At 51.2% G+C, this 17,371-nt stretch overlaps 2 protein-coding genes across 4 annotated transcripts; both read left to right on the top strand.

Moving 5' to 3' along the window:
* The first annotated feature begins 640 nt into the window (after nucleotides 1-640).
* Nucleotides 641-8,349, top strand: LOC142908110 (ras-related GTP-binding protein A). Its single transcript, XM_076058361.1, has 9 exons — nucleotides 641-1,009; nucleotides 1,409-1,508; nucleotides 3,659-3,725; nucleotides 4,476-4,698; nucleotides 4,940-5,035; nucleotides 5,229-5,351; nucleotides 5,867-5,958; nucleotides 6,153-6,268; nucleotides 6,402-8,349. The coding sequence occupies exons 1-9, from the start codon at nucleotides 983-985 to the stop codon at nucleotides 6,497-6,499; spliced, it is 942 nt and encodes a 313-aa protein (XP_075914476.1). The 5' UTR covers nucleotides 641-982; the 3' UTR covers nucleotides 6,500-8,349.
* A 33-nt stretch (nucleotides 8,350-8,382) lies between these two features.
* Nucleotides 8,383-15,984, top strand: LOC142908109 (uncharacterized). Of its 3 annotated transcripts, none has more exons than XM_076058359.1 (3): nucleotides 8,383-8,519; nucleotides 11,333-12,357; nucleotides 12,966-15,984. In XM_076058359.1, exon 3 carries the CDS (start codon nucleotides 13,722-13,724, stop codon nucleotides 15,126-15,128), a length of 1,407 nt encoding a protein of 468 aa, XP_075914474.1. In that variant the 5' UTR covers nucleotides 8,383-8,519; nucleotides 11,333-12,357; nucleotides 12,966-13,721; the 3' UTR covers nucleotides 15,129-15,984. The 3 variants fall into 3 exon arrangements, with proteins under 3 accessions (XP_075914474.1, XP_075914475.1, XP_075914473.1); XM_076058360.1 differs by having other exon boundaries at nucleotides 8,403-8,519; nucleotides 12,231-12,357; XM_076058358.1 differs by having other exon boundaries at nucleotides 8,503-11,556; nucleotides 12,231-12,357.
* Nucleotides 15,985-17,371: the final 1,387 nt, after the last annotated feature.

Below are 17,371 nucleotides of genomic sequence, written 5' to 3'. Positions count from 1 at the left end.
CGTGACGTCACGGTTTCAGTCTAGTGGGTCGACGGTTAACGTCATCACGCAGTGCGTGACATCGTAAATTTGGTAACGTAATTTTTTTTTATCATATAAGGCACGGTGTAAATATATATCTCAGATGAGAAGACACTCGACACGTTCGTGAATATCGTCGCAACGTCGTTAGAAAGATGTTCAACAAGTCAACTTTTCGGACGTCATGACGTTGAAAAGCGTTTCGCATCCTGCGACGCTAGCACGTCATCACGCACCACACTGTGGCGTCGGCAGTGTTTGTGTGCGAAACGTTGCCTGTTATTAAACATAATTCAGATTATTATCGACTGTTCCTTTTAAGTCTGCGTTGTAATGGGCGAGTTAAGTCGGTTGAACTTGATAACGCACAATTTCCAAACTTTCCACGCGCCACGCAGTCAAAAAGTGACGTCGCCCGCGTTATGTAACGACGGGTGACGCGCCCAAGCGCATGGTGCAACGCGATAACGTCACACCCATCAATACGTCACGACGCAGCTTCCCTTCACAACGTCACCTCTTGACCGCGCCCCCGGGGAACGCCTCCAAACGTGACGTCAATTCTCGACGACGCATTTCAGGTAACGCCCTCTCGCGAAGTCACGCCCTCTCCACGTGACGTCACGCTACATTTCGTAGACACGCGGTGCGATTGGCTGAGGAGTCCGAAGCCGTGTTCCGTGGTGCGCCGCTCGGTCGATCCGCAGTCGTGAACGGAACGCGGAGAGAGAGACGGACGAGCGGAGAGACGGACGAGCGGGTGACGCGCTCGTTTATCACTGAGGCGGCGAGGACTTCACGCGGTGTCTGCTGCTGCTGCCTCAACTGCCCCGCCTGCCACACAGTTCCGCGCGCGCGTGCGTACAAGTACACTTTGTGTGTGTACCAGTACACTTTGTGTGTGTACCAGTATTGTATACGACGCCTGCTTGGCGGTGAACCACCCGGACAAGGGATTGGGATGCCGAGCAAAACCATGAAGAAGAAGGTAGGCCGCGTTGCACGTTTGGCGTCTCTCTTTCTTTTCGTTCTATTCCCTCGAGTTACTTCCCTCGTTGGCGACCTCGCCTAGCCGTAGCCCCTCGGGCTCTAGGCCGCGCGCCTCACGTGGTCTTGCGGATCACGTGACCGCGCGCTATCCCCTACCCACGTGATCCCCCGCTAACTCCCCACCGCCCTCGTCTTTCTCACGTGACCGCCAATCCTCCCACCCCCTCGTTCCCATCACGTGACCGCCAATCCTCCCACCCCCTCGTTCCCATCACGTGACCGCCAATCCCACAGCCAGTGACGGTGATTGGCTTGGGGAGGCCTTCATCCAGCAGTGGATTGGGAATGCCGTGCGAGGCGCTACCTGGGGGCGGGGGGGTCTTCGTCTCTCCTGCAGGTGCTGCTGATGGGCAAGAGCGGCTCGGGCAAGACGAGCATGCGCTCCATCATCTTCGCCAACTACATCGCGCGCGACACGCGCCGCCTGGGCGCCACCAGTACGCGCACACACACAGACGCCGTGTACACACACAGACGCCGTGTACACACACAGACGCCGTGTACACACACAGACGCCGTGTACACACACAGACGCCGTGTACACACACAGACGCCGTGTACACACACAGACGCCGTGTACACACACAGACGCCGTGTGTACACACACGCACGCCGTGTGTACACACACGCACGCCTTGTGTACACACACGCACGCCTTGTGTACACACACGCACGCCTTGTGTACACACACGCACGCCTTGTGTACACACACACACGCCGTGTGTACACACACACACGCCGTGTGTACACACACACACACGCCGTGTGTACACACACACACACGCCGTGTGTACACACACACACGCCGTGTGTACACACACACACGCCGTGTGTACACACACGCACGCCGTGTACACACACGCGCGCCGTGTACACACACGCACGCCGTGTACACACACGCGCGCCGTGTACACACACACGCCTTGTACACACACATGCCTTGTACACACACACGCCTTGTATACACACACGCCTTGTACACACCTTGTACACGCGCCATGTGTACACACACACCTTGTACACACATGCCAAGTGTATACACATATGCCATGTGTGTACACACACATGCCAAGTGTATACACACACATGCCATGTGTGTACACACACATGCCATGTGTGTACACACACATGCCATGTGTGTACACACACATGCCATGTGTGTACACACACATGCCATGTGTGTACACACACATGCCATGTGTGTACACACACACGCCATGTGTATACACACACACACACGCCTTGTACACGCACCTTGTACACACGCGCCATGTGTACACGCGCCTTGTACACGCGCGCCATGTGTACACGTGCCTTGTACACGCACGCCGTGTACACACACACCATGTGTACACGCACGCCTTGTACACACACACACGCGTTGTACACACACGCCTTGTACACACACACACGCGTTGTACACACACACACGCCTTGTACACACACACGCCTTGTACACACACACACCGTGTACACACACACGCGCCATGTGTACACACACACACCGTGTACACACACACGCGCCATGTGTACACACACACACACGTTGTTTCTAAATGTGGAGGGAAAAACCGGTGGACGGGGAGAACAACTCTAAATAGACGGCAAGCGTCAGGAACGAACCCGTGGCCTGTATAGCAGGCGAGATAGTTAACATCGCCCCACACGCACCCTGCCAAGGCTGTGACCCTGCGTGTGTGACGGCGAGTGGGTGACGGCGAGTGGGTGACGGCGAGTGGGTGACGGCGAGTGGGTGACGGCGAGTGGGTGACGGTGAGTGACAGTGAGTGGGTGACGGTGAGTGACAGTGAGTGGGTGACGGTGAGTGACAGTGAGTGGGTGACGGTGAGTGAGTGACAGGGAGTGGGTGACAGTGAGTGACGGTGAATAGGTGACGGTGAGTGGGTGGCGGTGAGTGACAGTGAGTGGGTGACGGTGAGTGACGGTGAGTGGGTGACGGTGAGTGACGGTGAGTGGGTGACGGTGAGTGAGTGACGGTGAGTGGGTGACGGTGAGTGACAGTGAGTGGGTGACGGTGAGTGGGTGACGGTGAGTGGGTGACGGTGAGTGGGTGACGGTGAGTGGGTGACGGTGAGTGGGTGACGGCGAGTGGGTGACGGTGGGTGACGGCGAGTGGGTGACGGTGAGTGGGTGACGGCGAGTGAGTGACGGTGAGTGGGTGACGGTGAATGACAGTGAGTGGGTGTCCGTGACCCCGTGTTACCGTGACCCCCATGTGACTATGTGTGTGTGTGACTGTGTGTGAGGGGGAGAGGTAGTGAGTGTAGTTGTTAGCGCTGCGCTATGAACCCGGCGGCCCAATTTCGATTCCCTCTCAACGGCCAAACACCAATGACGAATATCAGTCCTGGGCCTCCCCTAGGTTGACTCAGTCTCAATTGAGTACCCGGTGCGATATGTAAAAACATGCCACTAGGGAGGAGACAAAGGCGGCCGGACATGGTGCTGGCCACCCACCCCTTCGTGTGCCATTCCGCCTTTCGTAGGTGCTCGTAAGCAGCACTTGCCTTGACGGTCTGCTAAAGGCTGTACGGGGGACCCTTTGTGTGTGTGACTGTGCGTGTAGTCGATGTTGAACACTCCCACGTGAGATTCCTCGGCAACCTGGTCCTCAACCTGTGGGACTGCGGCGGGTGAGGCTCACTCACCACCTCGTCACACTCACCACCTCGTCACACTCACCACCTCGTCACACTCACCACCTCGTCACACTCACCACCTGGTCACACTCACCACCTCGTCACACTCACCACCTGGTCACACTCACCACCTCGTCACACTCACCACCTCGTCACACTCACCACCTGGTCACACTCACCACCTGGTCACACTCACCACCTGGTCATACTCGTCACACTCACCACCTCGTCACACTCACCACCTCGTCACACTCACCACCTCGTCACACTCACCACCTCGTCACACTCACCACCTGGTCACACTGACCACCTGGTCACACTCACCACCTGGTCACACTCACCACCTGGTCACACTCACCACCTCGTCACACTCACCACCTGGTCACACTCACCACCTGGTCACACTCGTCACACTCACCACCTCGTCACACTCACCACCTCGTCACACTCACCACCTCGTCACACTCACCACCTCGTCACACTCACCACCTCGTCACACTCACCACCTCGTCACACTCACCACCTCGTCACACTCACCACCTCGTCACACTCGGCCTCGCTCACTTCGTCGCGCTCGCTCGCCCCTTCGTCACACACATACCCTGTCACACACTTGAAACTCGCCTCGTCACACTCACCTCGTACGCATGCCTCGTCACACGACCTTACCTCTCTCCTCATCTCACCCCCTCCTCTCACCGCTCTTCTCACCGCTCTTCTCACCGCTCGCCTCGTCGTGGCCAGGCAGGACACCTTCATGGAGAACTACTTTGCGAGCCAGCGGGACAGCATCTTCCGCTCGGTGGAGGTGCTGATCTACGTGTTTGACGTGGAGAGCCGCGAGCTGGACAAGGACATGCACTACTACCAGTCCTGCCTGGAGGCCATCCTGCAGAACTCGCCAGAGGCGCGCGTCTTCTGTCTCGTCCACAAGATGGACCTCGTGCAGGAGGACCAGCGGGAGTTGGTGAGGACACGCCGGGGGGTGGGGGAAGGCGGTGACGCGGGGCGCGGGGGGGAATGGATGACCGGAGGGAGATGGTGAGGATGCACTGGGCGGGGGGAGACTGTGGGGGAGTTATAGTACCGATGAAGGTGGTGGTTGTACCGGTCGTGACTATGATGATGGTCGTGGTGACAATGGTTGTGGTTGTCGTGGTGATTGTGATGATGGTGGTTGTGATAGTGAGTGGTGATGTCGTCCCCAGATCTTCCACCAGAGGGAGGAGGACCTCAAGAGGTTCTCTCGGCCACTCGACTGCAGCTGCTTCCGCACCTCCATCTGGGATGAGACCCTCTACAAGGTGGGCGGGAGGGTGGGTGGGTTTGTGGTTGGGTGGGTGGGTGAGAGTGTGCAAGTGAATTAGTGAGAGTGGGCAAGTGAGTAATTGTGTTGACGAGTGGGTAAGTGGGGTGGGTGGATGAGCGATGGTGGGTGAGTTGGTGAGTGGATGGGTGAGTGTCTCTTCCCCCCCCCCCCGTGCGTACTGCGTGCAGGCGTGGTCCAGCATCGTGTACCAGCTGATCCCCAACGTGCAGCAGCTGGAGACGAACCTCTGCAGCTTTGCCACCATCATCGACGCTGACGAGGTGCTGCTGTTTGAGAAGGCGACCTTCCTGGTACGCGCACAGCACCATCAGCCTCACCGCCATCCCACACAGCACCACCATTACCACCACCACTACCGTCGTCCCACACAGCACCACCACCCTCACCACGGTCCCACACAGCGCCACCATTTTCACCCCACCGTCGTCCCACACAGCACCACCCAGCCTCGCCGCGGTCCCACACAGCGCCACCAGCCTCGCCATCATCCCGCACAGCACCAGCACCATTGTCCCGCACAGCACCACCGCAATCCCACACAGCGCCACCAACACCATCATGCCACACTGCCACCAGCCTCACCGTTGTCCCACACAGCATCACCAGCCTCACCATACCACGTGTGCGCACGTGCATGTGTGTGTCCGTGTTGAGGAGCGGTAGTGCAATGGTTAGCGCGCTGCGCCATGGACCCGGAGACCCAAGTTCGATTCCTGCCTTCCCACACAGCAACACCACCACCACTCTCCCACACAGCGCCACCAGAACCTAATACACTTCACCTCCTCCTCCTCTCCTCCCCCAGGTGATCTCCCACTACCAGTGCAAGCAGCAGAGAGACGTACATCGCTTCGAGAAGATCAGCAACATCATTAAGCAGTTCAAGCTGAGCTGCAGGTACTGTCCCACACACAGACACAGATCCTGTGTAGCCGTTAACAGACTGTCGGGGCAAGTGCTGTTAGTAGCGAGTAGCAACAGCAGCGGCTGTGAAGGCGACGCACACAAAGACAAAGCTCCCCCGTGTAGCCTCGCACGGGATGCGAGTCTCCACGTGTCTCTGCGTGTTCCCCGTGTCTCTGTCTCCGCAGCAAGCTGGCGGCGTCGTTCCAGAGCATGGAGGTTCGCAACTCCAACTTTGTGGCCTTCATCGACGTCTTCACATCCAACACCTACGTCATGGTCGTCATGTCAGACCCCTCCATCCGTGAGTGGCGGCGGCGGTGACGGCGGTGGCGGTGGCGGCGGTGGCGGCGGTTGTCGTAATGTTGTACCCGTCTCTCTCCATGTCTCTCTTTGTCCGTGTCTCTCTCTCTCTCCCTCTGTCCGTGTCTCCCCAGCCTCTGCCGCGACACTCATCAACATCCGCAACGCACGGAAGCATTTCGAGAAGCTGGAGCGCGTGGATGGACACAAACACAGCCTCATGATGCGCTGACACCCCGGGGGAATGGGAGTGGAAGGGGGGCCACGGGAGATACTGGGGGGGGGGGGGGGGGCGGTGGAGGGGCTTGATGGGGGTCACCGCTCCTGGGTAGAGAGGGGAGGTGGTTGCGTGTGATGAGTGTACGCGTGTGTGTGTCCGTGTTGAGGAGCGGTAGTGCAATGGTGAGCGCGCTGTGCCATGGACCCGGAGACCCAAGTTCGATTCCTGCTTACGGTCGCCAACACCACCGGTGACGAATATCTGAACTGGTCCCGGTTACTCAAATGAGTAACCTGGCGCCACTTGGGGATACAAAGGCGGCCGGGCGTGCGTGGCGTTGGCCGCCCGCCCCCTCGTGTGCCGGCCTTCGTAGGTGCCGCTACTCGCTAACGCCACTTTCCCCAACAGTCTGTCGCAGGCTCCACGGGGGGGGGGGGTCTGTGTGGAGTGGAGAGTAAACGGGAGAGAGTCGTCGCCGTGCCGTTCCCCGTCTCCTCGTGGCTGTTTTCTCTTCCCCGGCCTCCGCCGGCCGCGTTGTCCGAGGCCGGGAGGGGGCGGGTTCGGGGCGCGTCGCAGGAACGGAGTTTGGGTGCCGTGGCTTGGTGGTGGTGATCGTCGTGGTGATTGATGATGGATGATGAACGATGGCGGATTACTGATAGATTGATTGGTGATGAAGGATGATAGATTATTGATTGATGACAATTGGTGATTGGCAACCAACGATGATCGATTATTCATGATCTTATCTTAACGGGATGTATATTGCGCCTTAACCAAGGAGCTTTACAAAGAATGAACAACGGTACAACATCGTGCGTGAGTGTGAATGTAATGGTGGTGATGAGGTGAATGAAATAGAGGAGAGGAAGCAATGGGCAAATCTGTGATGCGTGAATCGGGTGAAAGCAAAATTGATGACGGTAAATGATGATAATGGTCCATAATAGAGGGTTTGTTTGGGTTAGATTGCGTGAATATATAAATGTTGTGTCGTTAAAACCCGCCACCACCCGACAGCCAACTAGTAAGGGTTGTCACGTAAACAGAACGTGGCCAATTCGTCACTAGCACAGCACTAACCGGGGTGTGTTGGAGAGCCACAGCATTTACAATCAGAGTACGACGTTTCGCCAGTAATCGCAACTAGCTTGGACACATTTACGTGATCTAACCCAGAAATCCTCTTATGGATGATATTGGTCACAAAAGCCTGCTGCGTGTTAATTAAACTACTGATTATGGTATTGAATGAATGGGGCTAATGAGCGCTTGCAATATAATGAGAATATGAAGAGGGAAAAGTAGCGATGGTGGTCGTGGGGTGAGCTCTGGGAAAACGAGTGAGTTTCGAGTGAGGAGCGGACACTCGTGAACGAAGGGGACTGCTTCATGTGGAGGGGAAGTTTGTTCCAGTGGAAGGGGGTGGGCAAGAAGAGAGAAAGTGGGGATTGAGCACGAGGAACGCAGAGAGAGAGGCAGTGGATGACGTAGCAGGCGACATGGAGAGATGCGCGAGTGGAAAAGTTCGGTGGGACAAGAGCAGTTGGAGACCAGGGCGAGTGTAGTGATGATTATGGGTGATTAACGGTGATAGATTACTGATTTGTGATGAACGATGATAGATTATTGATTGTGATAATGGATGATGAACGATGATAGATTAGCATCATGATAGATTACTGATTGACGATTATTGGTAATAGATTATTGATGATGAAGTAAAGATTATTGATTATTGGTGATGATTGCGAGGAGTACTCGTGGGTGGATTCACCCAGGCCAGAGGTCGGCAAGCAAAACCGGAAGTGCCACATTTTTTTAGAATTCTGTATATTAAAAAAAAGCCGCAAATATTTCAAGAGCGTCCATGCGTGCGGTGGAAACGAGGCGGTGGCCCTCGGTCAACTTTGTCACGGCGATGGAGCTGCAGGCTGCCGATCCCCCGTGTCGCGTGTGGCGATGTCGTGTACAGCGTTAGGGCAGTGCTGCTTCTTCACCTGGGGTGCGTCACGGACATTTTTTTTAGAAGGTAAACCATCGAAACAAATTAAGCGCATGCACCTTGTTTCATCAAACCCTCTATTGTTTTACCATTACGACCCAAAGGGGTACAAGGCTGCAGTAAAGGTTAACCACTGGTGTAGGGTATAGTATAGTGTGTAGTGTATACAAGTGGTGTAGTGTGTATATAGTGTAGTGTGGTGTACTTGGTGTAGTATATCGTGGTGTAAATAGTCCAGTGCAGCAGTGGCCAACTCGCGTGTTCCTGAGCCGCATGCAGCTCTTTAATCCACCATATGCGGCTCTATCGAAGGGGCATCACGTCGCACGTACTACGATCACAGTCGTATCAAAGAATGTCTCCCGTGCCCTAGAAAACTGTCGATGTTTACACACACACTCGTATAGAGTACACGTGGCTCTCTACAGAGCTCATGGGGACCTTTAGGGCTTGTGGTCTGTTAGAGGTTGGTCACCTCTGTCTAGTGTACACAAGTGTAGTGTATAGTGTGTACACAAGTGTAGTGTATATGGTATACAAGTGTAGTGTATAGTGTACTGTCGTGTATAGTCGAATGTACACAAGTGTAGTGTATATGGTATACAAGTGTAGTGTATAGTGACAAGTGTAGTGTAGAGTGTACACAAGTGTAGTGTCTAGTGTGTACACAAATGTAGTGTGTACACAAGTGTAGTGTCTAGTGTGTACACAAGTGTAGTGGAGAGTGTAGTGTATAGGGTACTGTCGTGTATAGTCGAGTGTATACAAGTGTAGTGTCTAGTGTATATGGTATACAAGTATAGTGTAGTGTATATGGTATACAAGTGTAGTGTATCTCAAATTCCGAGTGGATTTTAAGCTACTGCTATTAGCCTGAGGCTTGAAAAAGGGCTTGCCCCACATTACTTGCAGGAACTAACCGGGCAATCGGAGTCGGCAGGCATATTTAAGCCTTACTCTTTGGTTCTATTGGGTAAAGTCACGTAGGTAAAAAATAAAATAACAAAAATCACGACGTTTCAGCCACAACACAAGCGGCCCTCATCAGGTGAAGGGACGAGACTGTCTGGAGGACAGCGCTGGAGTGTAGTATGGATCCTTGCAGTCACGAAAGCTTTACATCTAGAATATTTAAGCCTTCTTTGAAACCCCATCTCTTGAAAGCGACCTTCCGTTTGGTAGGTTGCCCTGGACCTGTTTTTGTTTCCTGCTTTTCATGCGTTGTGCATTGGGATCCCAGAATGGAATGAGCATTATAATTAGAATTATGAATTTTGATTTAAAGCTTTCGTGGCTGCAGGGATTCATATTCTTGGTTCTTTCGGTAAAGTCACGAAGAAGGGAAACAATAAAATAATAAATATTTTAAAAATGTATTGTTTAATATTTGTATTGTATTGTTTTATATTTTTCTTATTTTGTTTCCCTTCTACGTGACTTTACCGAAAGAACCAAGAATATTAGAATTATAGTTTAGTGTATGTGGTACTATAGTGTATATAGTGTAGTGTATAGTGATGTAGTGTATGTGGTACTGTAGTGTATATAGTGTAGTGTATAGTGATGTAGTGTATGTGGTACTATAGTGTATATAGTATAGTGATGTAGTGTATATGGTACTATAGTGTATATAGTGTAGTGTATAGTGATGTAGTGTATGTGGTACTGTAGTGTATATAGTGTAGTGTATAGTGATGTAGTGTATGTGGTACTATAGTGTATATAGTATAGTGATGTAGTGTATATGGTACTATAGTGTATATAGTGTAGTGTATAGTGATGTAGTGTATGTGGTACTGTAGTGTATATAGTGTATATTCTCGTGCAGGGGACGACAACCAAAACAAGAAGAGTGTTTTTTTTTCGAATTGTCAAAAAAAACCTTCCGTATTTCAAGAGGCGCAATGCATTGTGGTGAACGCGAGACCTTAATACGTGACGTCACGAAGCAGCCACACGCGGCCCCGGAGCCGCAGGTTGCCGCCCCCTGACCCAGGGGGGGGGGGGGGGGGGTTCCCCAAGGACGCGAATCTACCTGGCGAACTTTAACCTCCACCCGTGGAGTGGTCGTTGTTGTGGGCTGGGTGACCGGGTCGGAGGCAATTTTAAGAAGGGCTTTGGCTATTTTGCTTGTTGCTGCAGTCCAGGTAGCATCTTACATCTTGTGTAGATGTATAACAGCAGCACCTGAAGTCCCAAGGAGCGGTTGAAATAAAGTGGGGATATATTAAAAGTGGTGAAGTTATGGTGGCAGAACAGGTGCCAATAAAACCAAGGTGTTAAGATGTTCAAATCCCAGATACCTCTTTAAAGGCATCAAGTCTGCATTAACCACACATTTGTGGTAAAAACATGCTCTGATAATATACACGTTGCCTTTGCAACGGATTCCAAAGACCACCAGTGTTAGATGTTAGGCCTGGTCACAGCTGGTTGGAGTAGCAGGAGGAGGTCTATCCGAGGGGTCGGCAAGCTGTGGCTCGTTAAAGGGCTGCTTCTTGACGCTGTTTATCAAGGACCATCGTGTCGCGTTCACCGCACTTATTGCGGCGCTTGAAATATTATTTCTTTTTTTTACAGAATTCAGGAAAAAATGGCGGATCTTAATTTGGTTGCTTACTCCTGACCAGAGAAGTCGAATTCACCGTGAAAGTCCACTTCACATTGAAAGTCCAGTTTATCGTGAAAGTTCACTTCACCGTGGAAGTCCACCGTGGAAGTCCAGATGCGGGTAGAACCCCAAATGCTGCCCCCCTCCCCAAGAAATAGAACCGCAATGTTCGCATCTGCAAGGCGTTCTGCTGTCAACCCCTCGTGCTTATGGCCCTACCCAATCCCAGTTTGCGCACAGTCCACAGAGTCCCCGCGCAGTCCCGACTCGCAGTGCACAGTCCCTGCATGACCGCACGGCACGACCGCTCCACGGAGGCCTGCACTGAGGCTGCTGCTGGTGGTCCTGGCGAGGGTTGAGAGGCCTGGGCTGGATCCCTGCATCCCTCCGGGACCCACGGGACACCGCTCCGTGCGTTGCTTCTGGCTGCTTCTGTTGCTGCCCCGACCACGAGTGAGCTGGCTTAGCAGGTCCCTGGGTCAGGTCGGCGTAGCAGGTTCGGGAGGCTCAGGCAGAAGAGTGGGCAAGTTCTGTGGGATGTACAAGGCGCCACAACTTGACTCGGGGGACGCTGGGGTCTGATCACCATCGAGGTTCGAACTCGTGAATTGATCAGCTATCAGTAAGGACACGGAGTGATCGAGGTAGACGGGTCCAGATTCTGGGTCGTCTCATTAATTTCCTTGAAAGATAACCGATTACCACTTTCCTGAGTACTTTTTTTTAATGGGAGTTGCCACATACGTGTAGTAGTAGCTACTAAACGTATTTCAAGGGCACCACTCTAAATGCTTTCAAGCTATCAATTCCGGTTCAGTGATTCTGCACTTGCTCTATTACTACAGTACTATACCGCCTTCAACTTTAACGAACGACTGGGTGTTTCAGGTGAGCGATTTGTCCTATTGTCTGGCTGTATAGCAAATAAAAAAATACATTAACTTTATTCTTTGGTTCTTTCGGTGAAGTCATCACGTAGGTAGAAAAATAATCGATCACGACACACGCAATCGTCATCAGATGGGACAACCACAGCAAGAAACAACTGAGAGATCTCGCCTACTTAAGCAGTTTAACTACAAGTTTAAAAATGTGTGTTTTAATATTTACGTGTTTGCTTTGTTTAGGGCCCCTTCGTAACATCGGATGCTCCAGGCCCCGCACCGAGCTTCACCCGGGCACTGCCTCGAGTCCCACAGCAGCAGCAGCCTGTGGCGTTCACTCCCAAACGAGATTTGTGCTCACTCCGTGCTGGTGAATGTTGCAATTAGCTCCAGGATTATAATCTCACTGTGAAATTAATTTTACTTGAATGTCGATCGACTGACAGGAATGCGGTCATGTTCATTGACTATTTGTTTTTTTTCGGTGAAGTGACGTAGGTAAAATAAAATAAAACAACTAAATTAAATCACGACGTTTCGGAGGCAACACAAGCTTCCGTCTTCAGGTAGAACAGTCACAGCAAGATAGCTGCATCAAGTGATGCCATCAAGTGATGCAGCTATCACAAAGACCCGGGTAGCCTTAACATAGCTGCATCAAGTGATGCAGCTATCTTGCTGTGACTGTTCCACCTGAAGACGGAAGCTTGTGTTGCCTCCGAAACGTCGTGATTTAGTTTTATTTTATTTTACCGACGTGACTACCGAAAAAACCAGAGTATGAATCCTTGCAGTCACGAAAGCTTCAAATCTGTTCATTGACTGTCGATTGAGTTATTGGTGGTGATAAAGATTACAACATTGATATTAAAGTTAATTGAAATATATAAAATCCTTATAATAAATGGTTCTAGGCTATTGACGCTGCTGATCAATGCCATGAACAGAGGCGTGGAGGTTTACCGGTCACTGTTGCAGAAACGCGACGATTGTCTGAACCGGTCCTGGGCCTCCCCGAGGTCGACTCAGCCTCAAATGAGGACCTGGTGTAGTGCGTCAACGTCACCACTGGGGAGACAAAGGCGGTCGGGCGTGGTGCAGGAAGAAAGCTTTGCCGTGCCACAAACCTCTGGCGCTCAGCTGTTGTGAGGTCGCCCACTTCTCTGGAGGACGGAACGCAACGCGGACGAACATCTCCCCGTCGTCTCCGAACTTTAGGGGCTGGCCATAAATGACGTCACGCGATTTTGGCCGATTTTTGACCCCCCCCCCCTCCTGTGTCAACTCGCCGTGTTTTTTGCCGCCCGGAGCACGAACACAAAGACCCGGGTAGCCTTAACAGACTGAAGGGGCAAGTGCTGTTGGCGAGCATCGCCTACGAAGGCTACCGGCACTGTGGCACACGAGGGGGTGGGTGGCCAGCACCACGCCCGGCCGCCTTTGTCTCCCCCAGTGGCGATGTTTACTACACACCGCACCAGGTACTCATTTGAGGCCGAGTCGACCTAGGGGAGGCCCACGACCGGTTCAGGTCATCGTCAGCGGCGGTGTTGGCCGTGAGCGGGAATAGAACTCGGGTCTCTGCTGACCGCTGCACCACCGCTCGCACAGACGCACAACAACAATGTGGTGGTAACGTCACAAAGGTGCCTGTGCCAAGCTAGGTGCACTTTGAGGCCGTCACGTGAAGTGTCGAAGGCCCTGCTGGCAGGAGGTCACGGAACGGCGAGCTCCATGCCCCACCAACAACCCACGGCTCTGATTTGCTCGGTTGGCTACGTACGGTGTGAAAGAAGTTCAACGTACATACACTACACTATACACCACCACTATACACTACACCGCTCTACACTATACACTACACCGCTCTACACTATACACTACGCCACCATACACTACACACCACTCTACACGATACACTACACACCACTCTACACACCACTCTACACTCTACACCACTCTACACTACACACCACTCTACACCATACACTACACCACTGCACTATACACTACACACCACTATACACTACACCACTCTACACTATACACTACACACCACTCTACACTATACACTACACACCACTCTACACGATGCACTACACACCGCTCTACACTACATCACTCTACACTATACGCCACTATACACTACCTTACACTATGCCACAATACACTACACTTTACACTACACTATACACTACGCCACTATACACTACCCTACACTATACACTACGCCACTATACACTACCCTACGCTCTACACTACGCCATTATACACTATACACTACCCTACACTATACACTACGCCACTATACACTACACACTACCCTACACTATACACTACGCCACTATACACTACACTATACACTACGGCACTATACACTACCCTACACTATACACTACGCCACTATACACTACACTATACACTACGGCACTATACACTATCCTACACTATACACTACGCCACTATACACTACTCTACACTATACACTACGCCACTATACACTACACTATACACTACGCCACTATACACTACACTATACACTACGCCACTATACACTACACTATACACTACGCCACTATACACTACACTATACACTATGCCACTATACACTACTCTACACTATACACTACGGCACTATACACTACGCCACTATACACTACACTATACACTACGGCACTATACACTACCCTACACTATACACTACGCCACTATACACTACACTATACACTACGCCACTATACACTACACTATACACTACGGCACTATACACTACGCCACTATACACTACGCCACACTATACACTACGGTACTATACACTATGCCACTATACACTACACTATACACTACGCCACTATACACTACACTATACACTACGGCACTATACACTACACTATACACTACACCACTATACACTACACACTACCCTACACTATACACTACGGCACTATACACTACCCTACACTATACACTACACTATACACTACGCCACTATACACTACCCTACACTATACACTACACATAGACTCACCTACGCACTCCACCTCCGATGAGCACAGTTGGCTACGTACGGTGCGAAAGAAGTTCAACGCCCACTGCGAACAAACCCCCACAGAACACGCGCTTCTGTTGACATGGGGATGAGGTTCGCTTGTACCTGTGACATTGATATATTATTGATGATAGGTTATTGATGATTATTCATAACGATTGATGATCTATTATTGATGACAATGATTATTGATGATGGATGATAGGTTATTGATTATTGATGATAGATTATTGATGACCATGATTATTGATTATGGTTGATAGGTTATTTATGATTATTCATGACAATTGATGATAGATTATTTATGATAATTATTAATGATGGTGGAGGATAAGATTATTGATAATGTATTTTTAATATTGATAGTGGATGATTGATAGATGATAGATTATTGATTACTACCATGACGAATGTGTACGTTTTATAATTTGGTATGTATGCTTTAGACATCTGAACATTTTAGTATCCTAAATATATTTGTATCTTAATTCAAAAGTCCGCAGTGTGCCGGATGATCCCAGTAGCAAAAGTAGCTACTACAAATGCTAGGGGCCCCACACTTTCAAGGGCCCCGCGCTAAATGCTTTCTTCAAGCTATCAATTCCGGTTTAGTGATTCTGCACTTGCTCTATTCCTATAGTACTATACTGTCTTCAACTTTTATGAACGACTGGGTGTACAAGTTAAAAAAAAATGTGTTTTAATATTGATGTTTGTATTTATTTAAGGCCCCTTTATAACATCGTATGTTACAGGCCCCGCACTCGCTTCATCCGGCACTGCGCCTTCTACTGCTCCACATTGAGAGTTTGCGTCTCTCGCTCTCTCCCCACGTGGTCACGTGGATTTTTCTCCGGGTCCTCCGGTTTTTCCCTCCCCATTTAGAATTGACGTCACTACGCGTTTCGAGTATTTGGCTACTGCTATAAATATATCCACGCGATAAGCCGCCATTTGGTTGAGTATCATTTTTGAGAGCCAAGTCGCGTCTGAAAACGAGATTCATAGCCCAGTGGGACCTTACACCTGCTAAAATAAAATAGTTAAAATAAAGCGTTCCACTCGCAATGAGCGACTTGTATCACGACTCCTCTCAAGGGCACCCCCAGTGGCAGCTGTCCCTGTGTATTGGCCTGACAGGGCGTGACGATTGCTTTCTGAGTGCTCTAGGCTAAGGGCACCCCCAGTGGCAGCTGCCCATGTGCATTTGTCTGCTGCCACAAAAACCCATAGACTCACACACAGACTCACACAGAGACCCACAGACTCACACACAGACTCGCACAGAGACCCACAGACTCACACAGAAACCCACAGAGACCCACAGACTCACACAGAGACCCACAGACTCACACAGAGACCCACAGACTCACACAGAGAACCACAGACTCACAGAGACCCACAGACTCACACAGAGACCCACAGACTCAGAGACCCATAGAGTCACACACAGACTCACACAGACTTTATATTTAGTGACTTGCTTTCCTCTGTCTCTATTTGCATCGTGTTTTTGTATTGTTTGTTGTGGTATCGTTCTGACCCCGTAACCCTTACTGGACATCTGTGAAAAAGAGCTTTGTCGCTCATAGGATTCCTCCAGTATAGATACATCTGATTCTGATTCCAGGTAGTGGTATTAATTACGTGATGACGTTATTTGCGAAACGACAAAAAATGGGGAGAGGTAAATTATTGCACGATGGCCCTTTTTAGCACCGCTTTGATTAGCGCTCACTCCCCCAGGATGAGCGCTAAGCGAGGTATGCCTGTATAGTTGAACATCAGGAAGACAGAGGTGATGGTGGTGGTGCTGAAAGGAATCCATCCTTACAGAGTTCAATCGTTGTAGGGCGGACAGTCCCTGTCAGTGATCGGGAAGCACCATTCACCGATGACCGCACTCAGGATGTGGAACCGGGGAAGCGCAGTCGGAGCGCCTTCCACCGCGACGACGTTTGGTCGCGTGTGGAAGAAAGAAGGCCGACGCTCATCCCACGATGTTACTTCTCAAAACCAAAATGGAGGTTTACTCGGCAGTCTCACGTCGCGGCCCACCGCGTTGTTCCAGGTCACCACGTGGCGTTCCCACGCGGTGAGGTTGTCCGCCATTGAGACGCTCGACATTGCGAGAAAGCCGAGAGTCTTGAGGGTTAACAATCCTTGAGACTTGACGTTGTACGCATCTTTAAATTACCGAATAATAGCACAGGCCCGGGGAAAGAAACACACAGGTCCCAAACTACAGACGGGAGAAAGATGGACAAAGCACGCAGCCTTCTGTGCCTCGTGCAAAATAAAAACGTAGTTCCTGAAGAACTGCATTGTGGCCGTC

The sequence above is a fragment of the Petromyzon marinus genome, assembly GCF_048934315.1.
Source record: "Petromyzon marinus isolate PM22_M1 ecotype Great Lakes invasive population chromosome 70 unlocalized genomic scaffold, UKy_Petmar_22M1.pri1.0 chr70_unloc.3, whole genome shotgun sequence".
NCBI classification, from domain to species: domain Eukaryota; kingdom Metazoa; phylum Chordata; class Hyperoartia; order Petromyzontiformes; family Petromyzontidae; genus Petromyzon; species Petromyzon marinus.
This window is presented reverse-complemented; position numbering and strand designations above follow the sequence as displayed.